Source organism: Ranitomeya imitator, chromosome 1 (genome assembly GCF_032444005.1).
Source record: "Ranitomeya imitator isolate aRanImi1 chromosome 1, aRanImi1.pri, whole genome shotgun sequence".
Classification (NCBI taxonomy): Eukaryota; Metazoa; Chordata; class Amphibia; order Anura; family Dendrobatidae; genus Ranitomeya; species Ranitomeya imitator.
Window position 1 is genome coordinate 1,105,486,667 of NC_091282.1, and position 14,936 is coordinate 1,105,501,602.

The window sequence follows — 14,936 nt, forward strand, 5'->3', positions numbered from 1 at the left end:
AGACTGCCAATGTATACCTGTCAATCTTTAGACAGAGCTGGTCAGTTGCAGCTTTAATCCTTTCCTGTGCTTCAGCGTGCGTCATAGTATCAGTGCTGTATCCATCAATGGCGAGTATCACATCTCCAGGGGACAAATTAGCAAGAGAAGATTTACTTCCGGGTGTTATCTGCAAAAACAAACATATTACTTGAGTACATACGTGAAAAATCTGACAGCAGAACCTCTTTTTTTTTTTTCTGCTGAAGGTTTGCAGTTTATACTGCCATGGACGACTACTTGCTACTGTTTTAAGGCACAATGACATGTAATTTACTGAAGCAGCTTTGGAAACTGCACTGCAGGTGTATGAACAGCAGCTCTGGTTTTTCATTAACCCTTTCATGATATACGTCGTATCAATATGGCAAAAGTCAGAAGCTGGTGTATGGATTGGGCTAACACAGCGAGCCCACCCCATACCTGGCAGGCGATGGCTGTGTATTACAGCCAGAACCTGCCGCTAAAAATCGCAGGTGGAGCGAAGAGGCATTTAACTTGTGCCGACGAGCTCAAACGTTCCATCTTCCACCCATCGGCGTGCCCGTGACGTGATCGCGGGTCGCCGGTGGGTTGTCATGACAGCCGAGGGTCAGCTGATGACCCCCGTGACTGTCATTATGGAACCCCATTGAAACCCTGCCCGTGGCAGAGTATCAAAGAAGACTGTGATTTCTGCTATATTCAGCAATGCTGAAGCTGCCGCATATAGCACAAGCTAACAAAATCTATAAAAATAAAAAAAACTTTAAAAAAAACATGAAAAGAATTTAAAAAAAGATAAAAGTTCGAATCAACCCACTTTCCCCCCAGTGGAAGTAAAAATATTAAAATCATATACATATGTGGTATCGCCGCATTTAGAAGAGTCCGATCTATCAAATTATTAAAACAATTAACCTGATCGGTAAACACCATACATGGAAGAAAAATTCAGGAACGACCAGTGCCACAAAAAATACTGTAACAAGCGATCAAAAAGCCACATCTATCACAAAAAGGTGCTAATGGATACGTTGTCTTGTCTTGCAAATAATAAGGTATCATATAGTTCTATCAGATGAAAAATAAAAATGTTATGGATCTCAGGAAATGGCAGCACAACTCCCCAAAATTTCTTTTTGCAAACTTCAGATTTTTTTTCACCACTAAAAAAACTGGACATGTTTGGTATCGACCTAATCATATTGATAAGCAGAATCATACTGCATGATCAATTTTACCACAAAATTTACACCGTAAAAACAATTCCCAAAAAACAATGTCAGAATAGTGGGGTTTTTTCACAATTTCACTTAGAATTGTTTTTCCGATTTCGAGTACTCTATATGGCAAAATGAATAGTGTCATTCAATAGTACAACTCTATGTCTATGTGGACAGAAAAATAAAATCGTTATGGGAAGAAGGGGAGGGAAAAACAGCAGCGAAAAAACGAAAATGGGCTGCGGCGTGAAGGGGTTAAAACAATAGGACATGTTTGCTGCAGATTAAAGTGTGGAGAGTACATGAGAACATAACCTCATTGTAAAAATACCAATCTAAAAGAATAGAAGTAATATTATATTCACTAATGGCAATTGTTTTTTGAGTTTGCCTAAACTCTGTTCAAATTGCATGAACAGGAATTACCTTAAAGGGGAGGTCCGGCACCTAAAATGTAGTTTCTAAATATCTATCCTTACACCCAGGGTCGGCTCCAGGGTTTTGAGGGCTCCGGGCGAAAGAGTTTCAGTGCCCCCCCCTTTAACACATACCACGACTCATGATGCCCAGATACAGCAGAGAAATATAGCTATATAGTACAATGCCAGATTTCACTTCTTACGTGAGTGATAGCTATTGTAAATTTTACAGTGTATATATACAGGACAGGAGGAGCAGTACTGTGCAGTGTATATATACAGGACGTGAGGAGTTGTACTGTGCTGCAGTATATATACAGGAGGAGTGGTACTGTGTAGTGTATATATACAGGGGGAGTGGTACTGTGCAGTGTATATATACAGGGGGAGTGGTACTGTACAGTGTATATATACAGGGGAGAGGTACTGTGCGGTGTATATATACAGGAGGAGTGGTACTGTGCAGTGTATATATACAGGGGAGAGGTACTGTGCAGTGTATATATACAGGGGGAGTGGTACTGTACAGTGTATATACTTTAACAGCCGCCCAGCCCAGGCCCCCAGCACCTGTCCTGTATATATATATTATATATACTGTATCTATACAGGCTGTATAGATACAGTATATACATATACAGGACAGGTGCTGGGGGCCTGGGCTGGGCGGCTGCTGAAGTATATAATATACTTCAGCAGCTCAGCTGCGGCCGCCCAGCCCATGGCCCCCCCAGCTCACCCAGACTGCCAGAATACAGTGATATCATTGCACTCACTCAGGTGCGGGTAGGAGCTCCTCGAGAATCTGCCTTATAAGTTCAGCACTGCAGCCAGGGGCAGGAGAGCAGAGCAGGAGAACGTACTCTCTCCGCCCACAAACAATATCACGCTAGCTGCGTTCTTAAGCCCTATGTGCCTGCCAGCCTGGCCCTGCACGAACGGAGAAGATGCTTGTGCCAGCTCCCACTACCCGCACCTGTAAGACCTCCGTGCCCGCAAATTGAAAGGGCAAGCGGCCAGATGGCTCTATGACAACGTGAGTGGGCCCCCCCATCTCGTCAGGGCCCCGGCACTTGCCCGGGTGCGCCAGGTGCTGTCACCGGCCCTGCTTATACCCTAACCACTTTTCTATTTTGTTTTATTACAAAATATCCTACACTTCTCCTTATCTAGCTAATCCCAGTAAATGTTTTTTTCTAACTTCCCTTCCTGTGATGTTTTGTTTGAGAGAAGTTTCAAACATGAGGTCACAGGAGGCTGGAGCTGCACTCACTTACTACAACATCCATTTCCCCTCCGGGAACAGTCCATCACAGGGGGCATTGTGCAGTTACTCACTAGTGTTTTGCATCGCCACCCCCTCTGAACACATCCTGCATCCTAGGTGATGAACTCTGTGCGAGATGTGAGTGCAGCATCGGCATTCTGCTTCCATCTCCGCGCTAAAAAAACTGAAAGAAGTCACTACAGCACTGCCTTCTGTGACGTCCTGTTCCAGGAGGGGCGATGGTCACTGTGGGGAGTGAGTGCAGCCCCAGCCTCCTGTAACATCACATTTGAGATTAATCTCAAACGAAACATCTCAGGAAGTAGAGTAAAAAAACACATTTATGGATTAGCTAGATAGGGAAAAGTGTAGTGTTGTATGATAAAGCAAATGACAAAAGTGGTTAGTGTGTAAGGATAGATATTTAGGACATTTTAGGTGCCAGACCACTATTTTAAGGTGATTCCTTATGTCTGCCCTGCCTTATTATCTGTATACCCAACTGTTAAAGGTAAATCTGAGTGAATTTATAGTATTGTAATGTTTAATGTAAGATCATTCTCATGTATGTTTGTTCTTCACTCTCTCTTTCTATTTCCTCCTTTAGGTAGTCATTAGAGCAGACACGCCACTTATCCAATAGGCTCAGCAAAGCCATACATAATTTTTCCAACAATTACAGCAGCCTCCTCTCCTCCAGCAGTCCAAACTAGACCCTCCCTATATTTTCTCCAGTAGTCACAGCAGCACCTTCTCGTAGTTCCTTAGTACAGAAGCATCGTATTTTGGAGACCTCCATAATCTTATTTATGGTATTGATAAATATTCATTAGAGACAGCAAAGCTTCAGAGACAACAAGTTCATAGGGTGTTTTTGTTCCAAAGTCCTTGAAAGGCTCATCAGACAATGCTGTCAATAAGCAATCAGCCTCAACGACTTCTGGTATCTTTTGATTTTCGCAATGGAAAGCTATGGCCAGTAGGTATTTTTCCTACATGTAATACTAGGACACCTCAATTCCTCCAGAACTGGAGCTCTCCTACAGATATCAGCAATGTTTTTCTGCTACTTGACTAACCTTCCAGTTTTTCACGTACCTGTGCTATGCGGATTCTTTTTTCCAGAGATACCACTCATAACTACTGTATGACAATGTATGGGACCTGTGATTTTTTTTTTACTCTAACCGAGTGAGTGGTCCATGCAAAATCGCGGAGACATGTCTGATATTGATCCGAGTATTGGATTAATCTCGTCAATGAAAGACTTTTGAAAAAAATCAGACAGAACTCCGATACCATCTATGTGCTATACATTTTTCACTGACTGATAGGAGTAGGTGGAAAAGCGCTTTTTTCTCATCAGTGAAAAAAACTGCTGAAACTTTGACCTAACTCTGATGAAACTCTCATGGAAGTCACTGATGAAACTTGGTCTGTTTTTCTCGTACTTCAAAAAAACTGATGTCTGAATGAGGCCTTCAGGTATTCAGCAGCAAATCTTTATGCAAATTCCATTATATCCTTCCTATATGGTACTCAGGGTGTTTGTTAATTTATGGATCTATTACCAATCTCAAATTTCATACTTTTCCTTTGCACGTACTGTATCATCCATCACTGCAACCTTGAGGATGAGAAGCTCAAGTGTTATTTGATAACTTGATGACAGGTTCATAAGGGCAAGGTCAGAAGGACTACTCCACATTCATCTTAAAGAAACCATTCAGCACTAATGTACTGTACATTGCAGACTCTGAAGCTGGCTCCTCAATCAAGATTGAGAATAGATTTCTTTTCAAAGCCTAATTGATAGCTAAAATGTTGAGTTTCATGTGATTGATTCACACTGACAGGATAGCAAATAAAAGCTATTTTTCACAACAAAGGCGCAAAACAGCACATTTGATATGGATATGTTGAGCACAAAAGACGAGATAATTTCTCTCTAGGTTGAACATCTTATATAAAAAAAAATCTCTAAAGCTGACTAGCGTATTTTTTGTTATCTGAGAAAATCCTATCAATTATGCTAATCACACTCTGATAAGAGTCGGATCAGAGTGTGATCCACTTCTTTCGGATGAGGAGACGATGGAGAGAAAAATGTCTCCATCTTCTCCATTGAGTCAGTTCCCGGAAATACGACTGCACACACGTGTACTCTTGCTAGTTGGATTGTGAAATAGTGAAGACAGAGGACAAGTAGAGAGAGAGAAGAGAAAGGAAAGGAGAGGAAAGGAAAATGTTACACATTATAAATTAAACGTTTGAGAAGATATGTACCCACTATCTACTTTATATTACTCTCCCTAAGTTAATGTCCAGCAAAAAGTTTATTTTGAAATGGTAGTCTTCCTCCCTTAACTGTCAAACATCTGGTCCTGTCCAGCCAGCAACATTGGTTGCATGCAGCTTGCATGGATGTAATGCCCTTACAGCACAAGTCCACACACCCAATCACGACCCACACTTTCATGTAACGTGCCAACAGGAGACAAGTATCTCTCCCTCGGCCACCACTCAGCACCTTGTTATAATTGTGCAGTCTAAATTTATTCTGTTTAAGAATTACACCTCTTTCATTCAATCAATTATACAGTATAAAGATTAAGGAAAATCAATAAAGTACTAGGATTTTTTTTCCTTTGCTATATCTGGAAACATTTATGCTGTTAAAGGGAATCTGTCACCCCAAAAATCGTATATGAGCTAAGGCCACCAACATCAGGGGCTTATCTACAGCATTCTGTAATACCTTTAAAGGCCTTTTTTGAGACTAACCTTTTTCTTCTCCATTACTGTGAAATGCAGTAATCTGAAACTATATTATTTACTTTCATTTGGATTAGGCAAATTCAAGTCAGACTGCATCAACATTTACATGTATTTTATGCTTTTGTCTAAATGTTATGTTGTTCTAAGAAATCATTTATGCCTCTGGCAAAATCCAATGTGAATCCAACCTAATACTATTATCAATAGCATTCTCCTGTACAGACTTTTAACCCCTTAGTGACTGAGCCAATTTTTGGCTTAACAACCAAGCCCCATGTTTCAAATCTAAAGTGTGAATAATTTGCTATGTGGGAAAAACTCTGAAATTGCTCTACATATTCCAGTGATTCTGAGAGTTTGTTTTTGTTGTGTCACATTGTACTTTATGTTAGTAGTAAATTTAGGTTCATATGTTTGTATGTAAAATAAGCATTTTTCAAACACTAAGTACTTACTGTATACCTTTAAATCAGAAAGACAGTATACTTTTAAACCACACAAGACAGTCAATAAATATCAATTACAATTCGTCTACCATGCGTAGGCAAATGGTAGTCTATCTGCAAATCTGTAAAAGTTTCAATTGAGTCATGGGAATTAACAAAAAAAAATGGAATGGGAAATGTAAAATTTTTACACTAAAATATTGCTTAAGCCCCAAATTATTCAATATTAGAAGGGGTAAACGGAGAATAGAGACATCAGTGTGTTACACAATTTCTGCTGAACATGGCAAGACTCCGTTATTGTTCAGGCCCATGGAAGGGCTTAGAACGGAATGGGGGCTATTTAATTTTTAGCTTACAAATAGGTTTGGAATAGATTGGAGAGATAGTATCACATTTGCAGAGTACTCGAAGTGCCAGAAATATCAGAGATCCCCACAAAAGTTACCTCATTTTAGCAATGACCCATCAAAGAATTCATCTAGGGGTGTGGTGAGCATTTTTGACCCACATGTTATGAAAGGCAATTCAGTACCACAATGGACATAGCGGTCAGAGCACATACAGTGATCTGACAATAACCCAAAATCATAGAACGAGCTCTGAGACGTCGGAACTCTGCAGACCGCAATCCCTAATCCTCTCCAAACAACACTAGAGGCAGCCGTGGATTGCGCCTAACTCTGCCTATGCAACTCGGCACAGCCTGAGAAACTAACTAGCCTGAAGATAGAAAATAAGCCTACCTTGCCTCAGAGAAATACCCCAAAGGAAAAGGCAGCCCCCCACATATAATTACTGTGAGTTAAGATGAAAAGACAAACGTAGAGATGAAATAGATTCAGCAAAGTGATGCCCGACTTTCTTAACAGAGCGAGGACAGAAAAGGTAACTTTGCGGTCTACACAAAACCCTAAAGAAAACCACGCAAAGGGGGCAAAAAGACCCTCCGTACCGAACTAACGGCACGGAGGTACACCCTTTGCGTCCCAGAGCTTCCAGCAAAAAATTAGACAAGCTGGACAGAAAAAATAGCAAACAAATAGCAAAGAAGAACTTAGCTATGCAGAGCAGCAGGCCACAGGAATGATCCAGGGAAAAGCAAGTCCAACACTGGAACATTGACAGGAAGCCAGGATCAAAGCATTAGGTGGAGTTAAGTAGAGAAGCACCTAACGACCTCACCAGATCACCTGAGGGAGGAAACTCAGAAGCCGCAGTACCACTTCCCTCCACCAACAGAAGCTCACAGAGAGAATCAGCCAAAGTACCACTTGTGACCACAGGAGGGAGCTTTGCCACAGAATTCACAACAGTACCCCCCCTTGAGGAGGGGTCACCGAACCCTCACCAGAGCCCCCAGGCCGACCAGGATGAGCCACATGAAAGGCACGAACAAGATCGGGAGCATGGACATCAGAGGCAAAAACCCAGGAATTATCTTCCTGAGCATAACCCTTCCATTTAACCAGATACTGGAGTTTCCGTCTAGAAACACGAGAATCCAAAATCTTCTCCACAATATACTCCAATTCCCTCTCCACCAAAACCGGGGCAGGAGGATCAACAGATGGAACCATAGGTGCCACGTATCTCCGCAACAATGACCTATGGAATACGTTATGTATGGAAAAAGAATCTGGAAGGGTCAGACGAAAAGACACAGGATTAAGAACCTCAGAAATCCTATACGGACCAATGAAACGAGGTTTAAACTTAGGAGAGGAAACCTTCATAGGAATATGACGAGAAGATAACCAAACCAGATCCCCAACACGAAGTCGGGGACCCACACGGCGTCTGCGATTAGCGAAACATTGAGCCTTCTCCTGGGACAAGGTCAAATTGTCCACTACATGAGTCCAAATCTGCTGCAACCTGTCCACCACAGTATCCACACCAGGACAGTCCGAAGACTCAACCTGTCCTGAAGAGAAACGAGGATGGAACCCAGAATTGCAGAAAAATGGCGAAACCAAGGTAGCCGAGCTGGCCCGATTATTAAGGGCGAACTCAGCCAAAGGCAAAAAGGACACCCAGTCATCCTGATCGGCAGAAACAAAGCATCTCAGATATGTTTCCAAGGTCTGATTGGTTCGTTCGGTCTGGCCATTAGTCTGAGGATGGAAAGCCGAGGAAAAAGACAAGTCAATGCCCATCCTACCACAAAAGGCTCGCCAAAACCTTGAAACAAACTGGGAACCTCTGTCAGAAACGATATTCTCTGGAATGCCATGTAAACGAACCACATGCTGGAAGAACAATGGCACCAAATCAGAGGAGGAAGGCAATTTAGACAAGGGTACCAAATGGACCATCTTAAAAAAGCGATCACAGACCACCCAAATGACTGACATCTTTTGAGAAACGGGAAGATCAGAAATAAAATCCATAGAGATATGTGTCCAAGGCCTCTTCGGGACCGGCAAGGGCAAAAGCAACCCACTGGCACGAGAACAGCAGGGCTTAGCCCGAGCACAAATCCCACAGGACTGCACAAAAGTACGCACATCCCGCGACAGAGACGGCCACCAAAAGGATCTAGCCACTAACTCTCTGGTACCAAAGATTCCAGGATGACCAGCCAACACCGAACAATGAACCTCAGAGATAACTTTATTGGTCCACTTATCAGGGACAAACAGTCTCTCCGCTGGACAACGATCAGGTTTATTAGCCTGAAATTTTTGCAGCACCCGCCGCAAATCAGGGGAGATGGCAGACACAATTACTCCTTCCTTGAGGATACCCCCCGGCTCAGACAAACCCGGAGAGTCGGGCACAAAACTCCTAGACAGAGCATCCGCCTTCACATTTTTAGAGCCCGGAAGGTACGAAATCACAAAGTCAAAACGGGCAAAAAACAGCGACCAACGAGCCTGTCTAGGATTCAACCGCTTAGCAGACTCAAGATAAGTCAAGTTCTTATGATCAGTCAATACCACCACGCGATGCTTAGCTCCTTCAAGCCAATGACGCCACTCCTCGAATGCCCACTTCATGGCCAGCAACTCTCGGTTGCCCACATCATAATTTCGCTCAGCAGGCGAAAACTTCCTGGAAAAAAAAGCGCATGGTTTCATCACTGAGCAATCAGAACCTCTCTGCGACAAAACAGCCCCTGCTCCAATCTCAGAAGCATCAACCTCGACCTGGAACGGAAGAGAAACATCTGGTTGACACAACACAGGGGCAGAAGAAAAACGACGCTTCAAGTCTTGAAAAGCTTCCACAGCAGCAGAAGACCAATTAACCAAATCAGCACCCTTCTTGGTCAAATCGGTCAATGGTTTGGCAATACTAGAAAAATTGCAGATGAAGCAACGATAAAAATTAGCAAAGCCCAGGAACTTTTGTAGACTTTTCAGAGATGTCGGCTGAGTCCAATCATGGATGGCTTGGACCTTAACAGGATCCATCTCGATAGTAGAAGGGGAAAAGATGAACCCCAAAAATGAAACCTTCTGCACACCAAAGAGACACTTTGATCCCTTCACAAACAAAGAATTAGCACGCAGGACCTGAAAAACTGTTCTGACCTGCTTCACATGAGACTCCCAATCATCCGAGAAGATCAAAATGTCATCCAAGTACACAATCAGGAATTTATCCAGGTACTCTCGGAAGATGTCATGCATAAAGGACTGAAACACTGATGGAGCATTGGCAAGTCCGAATGGCATCACTAGATACTCAAAATGACCCTCGGGCGTATTAAATGCAGTTTTCCATTCATCTCCTCGCCTGATTCGCACCAGATTATACGCACCACGAAGATCTATCTTGGTGAACCAACTAGCCCCCTTAATCCGAGCAAACAAATCAGATAACAATGGCAAGGGGTACTGAAATTTAACCGTGATCTTATTTAGAAGGCGGTAATCTATACAAGGTCTCAGCGAACCATCCTTCTTGGCTACAAAAAAGAACCCTGCTCCTAATGGTGACGATGACGGGCGAATATGCCCCTTCTCCAGGGATTCCTTCACATAACTGCGCATAGCGGCGTGCTCAGGCACGGATAAATTAAACAGTCGACCTTTTGGGAATTTACTACCAGGAATCAAATTGATAGCACAATCACAATCCCTATGCGGAGGTAGGGCATCGGACTTGGGCTCATCAAATACATCCTGGTAATCAGACAAGAACTCTGGAACCTTAGAAGGGGTGGATGACGAAATTGACAGAAATGGAACATCACCATGTACCCCCTGACAACCCCAGCTGGACACCGACATGGATTTCCAATCTAATACTGGATTATGGGCTTGTAGCCATGGCAACCCCAACACGACCACATCATGCAGATTATGCAACACCAGAAAGCGAATAACCTCCTGATGTGCAGGAGCCATGCACATGGTCAGCTGGGTCCAGTATTGAGGCTTATTCTTGGCCAAAGGCGTGGCATCAATTCCTCTCAATGGAATAGGACACTGCAAGGGCTCTAAGAGAAACCCACAACGCTTAGCATACTCCAAGTCCATCAAATTCAGGGCAGCGCCTGAATCCACAAATGCCATGACAGAATACGATGACAAAGAGCAGATCAAGGTAACAGACAGAAGAAATTTTGACTGTACCGTACCAATGGTGGCAGACCTAGCGAACCGCTTAGTGCGCTTAGGACAATCAGAGATAGCATGAGTGGAATCACCACAGTAGAAACACAGCCCATTCAGACGTCTGTGTTCTTGCCGTTCAACTCTGGTCAAAGTCCTATCGCACTGCATAGGCTCAGGTTTAAGCTCAGGTAATACCGCCAAATGGTGCACAGATTTACGCTCACGCAAGCGTCGACCGATCTGAATGGCCAAAGACATAGACTCATTCAAACCAGCAGGCATAGGAAATCCCACCATGACATCCTTAAGGGCTTCAGAGAGACCCTTTCTGAACATAGCTGCCAGCGCAGATTCATTCCATTGAGTGAGCACGGACCACTTTCTAAATTTCTGACAATATACCTCTATCTCATCCTGACCCTGACAAAGAGCCAGCAAATTTTTCTCTGCCTGATCTACTGAATTAGGTTCATCGTACAGCAATCCGAGCGCCAGGAAAAACGCATCGATATTACTCAATGCAGGATCTCCTGGCGCAAGAGAAAATGCCCAGTCCTGAGGGTCGCCGCGCAAAAAAGAAATAACAATCAAAACCTGTTGAACTGGATCACCAGAGGAGCGAGGTTTCAAGGCCAGAAATAATTTACAATTATTTTTGAAACTCAGAAACTTAGTTCTATCTCCAAAAAACAAATCAGGAATAGGAATTCTTGGTTCTAACATAGATTTCTGATCAATAGTGTCTTGAATCTTTTGTACTCTTGCCGAGAGCTGATCCACAGATGAAGACAGACTTCTAATGTCCATCGCTACACCTGTGTACTGAACCACCCAAATGTCTAGGGGAAAAAAAAGGCAAAACACAGTGCAAAGAAAAAAATATGGTCTCAGAACTTCTTTTTTCCCTCTATTGAGAATCATTAGTACTTTTGGCTTCCTGTACTGTTATGAAAGGCAATTCAGTACCTCAATGGACATAGCGGTCAGAGCACATACAGTGATCTGACAATAACCCAAAATCATAGAACGAGCTCTGAGACGTGGGAACTCTGCAGACCGCAATCCCTAATCCTCTCCAAACAACACTAGAGGCAGCCGTGGATTGCGCCTAACTCTGCCTATGCAACTCGGCACAGCCTGAGAAACTACCGTATATACTCGAGTATAAGCCGAGATTTTCAGCCCATTTTTTTGGGCTGAAAGTCCCCCTCTCGGCTTATACTCGAGTCATATACCCGGGTGTCGGCAGGGGAGGGGGAGCGGGGGCTGTGTAGTCATACTTACCTGCTGCGGCGCGGTCCCTGCAGTCCCTGGCTTCTCCGGCGCTGCAGATTCTTCCTGTACTGAGCGGTCACATGGCACCGCTCATTACAGAAATGAATAGGCGGCTCCACCCCCATAGGGGAGGAGCCGCATATTCATTCCTGTAAATGATCGGTGCCATGTGACCGCTCAATTACAGGAAGAAGCTGCAGCGCCGGAGAAGCCAGGGACTGCAGGGACCGCGCCGCAGCAGGTAAGGGGAGCGCAGCGCTATAATCACCTGCTCCTCGCTCCGGTGCGGCTCTGTCTGCAGCGTCCTCTAGCAGTGACGCTCAGGTTAGAGGGCGCTGTGAAGTAGTCAGTGCGCGCCCTCTGCTGAGCGTCAGTGTTGGAGACGGAGCTGCACGAGGAGCAGGTAATTATTGAAAGCGCTGGCGTCCTGAGAAGAGAGGTGAGTATGTGATTTTTTTTTTTTTATTGCAGCCGCATTCTATATGGCACAGCATTATAAGGAGCATTTATGGGGCCATAATCAAAGGTGCAGAGTATATATGGCACAGCATTATAAGGAGCACCTATGGGGCCATAATCAAAGGTGCAGAGTATATATGGCACAGCATTATAAGGAGCACCTATGGGGCCATAATCAAAGGTGCAGAGCATATATGGCACAGCATTATAAGGAGCACCTATGGGGCCATAATCAAAGGTGCAGAGCATATATGGCACAGCTTTATAAGGAGCACCTATGGGGCCATAATCAAAGGTGCAGAGCATATATGGCACAGCATTATAAGGGGCATCTATGGGGCCATAATCAAAGGTGCAGAGCATTCTATATGACACAGCATTATAAGGGGCATCTATGGGGCCATAATCAAAGGTGCAGAGCATATATGGCACAGCATTATAAGGAGCATTTATGGGGCCATAATCAAAGGTGCAGAGCATATATGGCACAGCATTATAAGGGGCATCTATGGGGCCATAATCAACGGTGCAGAGCATTCTATATGGCACAGCTTTATAAGGAGCATCTATGGGGCCATAATGAACGGTGCAGAGCATTCTATATAGCACAGTTGTATATGGAGCATCTATGGGGCAATAATGAACGGTATGGAGCATCTATTTTTATTTTTGAAATTCACCGGTAGCTGCTGCATTTTCTACCCTAGGCTTATACTCGAGTCAATAAGTTTTCCCAGTTTTTTGTGGCAAAATTAGGGGGGTCGGCTTATACTCGGGTCGGCTTATACTCGAGTATATACGGTAACTAGCCTGAAGATAGAAAATAAGCCTACCTTGCCTCAGAGAAATACCCCAAAGGAAAAGGCAGCCCCCCACATATAATGACTGTGAGTTAAGATGAAAAGACAAACGTAGAGATGAAATAGATTCAGCAAAGTGAGGCCCGACTTTCTTAACAGAGCGAGGACAGAAAAGGTAACTTTGCGGTCTACACAAAACCCTAAAGAAAACCACGCAAAGGGGGCAAAAAGACCCTCCGTACCGAACTAACAGCACGGAGGTACACCCTTTGCGTCCCAGAGCTTCCAGCAAAAAATTAGACAAGCTGGACAGAAAAAATAGCAAACAAATAGCAAAGAAGAACTTAGCTATGCAGAGCAGCAGGCCACAGGAATGATCCAGGGAAAAGCAAGTCCAACACTGGAACATTGACAGGAAGCCAGGATCAAAGCATTAGGTGGAGTTAAGTAGAGAAGCACCTAACGACCTCACCAGATCACCTGAGGGAGGAAACTCAGAAGCCGCAGTACCACTTCCCTCCACCAACAGAAGCTCACAGAGAGAATCAGCCGAAGTACCACTTGTGACCACAGGTGGGAGCTTTGCCACAGAATTCACAACACCCACAGCTGCATAGCATTGGAACATTAAAATGAAAAAGTACAGTACCGTCCTGGCAACTGCAGGGCGCAGAAAGGAAGGGGTGTTTTTTGGAATGCAAAATTGGCTGAAATAGAGTGTAGACTCCATGTTGCATTTGCAGAGTTCCTGAGGTTCCAGAACAACAGAAACCTATCACAAGTGACTCCATTTCGAAAACTGCACATCCTAGGGAATTTATCTATGGTAGTCGTGAGCACTTTGAACCTACAAATGCTTCACAGAATTTTAATACGCAACTACACTCTACATACAGAGAGGAAGAGGACTTCAACTCTAGTGCCGCCTATTGGAATATTGGAAGTACCGTAGCTATCCTACAAGTCAATATCGACTATTTAAGATATATACTGTAGATATTATTTTGGGGTACTTTATATTTTTTTCAACACATTACTGTGAGTACGAGAAAAAGCCAAAAAACCAGAGCAAATTTTAAATAATAATTTATCTTTATTATTGAATATAAAAATTCACAAATTAAAGAAAACATAGTGCTGCTAAGCAGGTGCAAAGATCTAGAGTCAATAAATATATACTATCTAGAAAATTACCAATATTTGGCACATTGGAATGGTTTGACCTGTAATACAGAAACATCCACAATCAATTTTTGTCAAACTAATAAATAAACAAACCAAGGTCTCCTTATATATATCAATGACTACAAGAGAGTGTAAAGTGACAAGTGTAATTCATCATATCTATAATGTTAAATAAAACTGATAATGTCTGTGTGAGTCATTATTGCTATATAGAGCTTCTGTGGAGCATAAAGTGTAAGTGCAGTCAAGCATATCTATCATACAGAATATTACTGTATAACTTTAGTAATGCATATAGAATATTACTTTATATATAGAATATTACTTTTGACTATATATGCCAATATTTATGTATGGACCTGGTTATTGCCAAAATAGCCTAGAAGACTTTGTTTAAAAGCATATAAAAACAGTCATGTAATGCAAAAAAAATGGTTTATTAATAGCAATACAGAATGACAGGCACAACTCTGAGATTGGTATGAGAATCCAATG

At 43.1% G+C, this 14,936-nt stretch overlaps 1 protein-coding gene and 1 long non-coding RNA gene across 3 annotated transcripts in view; one reads left to right on the forward strand and one right to left on the reverse strand.

The window, feature by feature from the left end:
* Positions 1–4,812, forward strand: part of LOC138656955 (uncharacterized) — a 29,108-nt gene extending 24,296 nt beyond the window's left edge. Inside the window, exon 3 of the long non-coding RNA XR_011316991.1 lies at positions 3,538–4,812. This is a non-coding gene — a long non-coding RNA (uncharacterized lncRNA). The remainder of the gene's footprint in view (positions 1–3,537) is intronic.
* The window catches only part of PDLIM3 (PDZ and LIM domain 3), a 77,727-nt gene that overhangs the window by 30,697 nt on the left and 32,094 nt on the right, over positions 1–14,936 (reverse strand). For both annotated transcript variants that reach the window (XM_069744336.1, XM_069744337.1), the window contains exon 2: positions 18–169. In XM_069744336.1, coding sequence (XP_069600437.1) covers positions 18–169 — 152 coding nt within the window. The remainder of the gene's footprint in view (positions 1–17; positions 170–14,936) is intronic.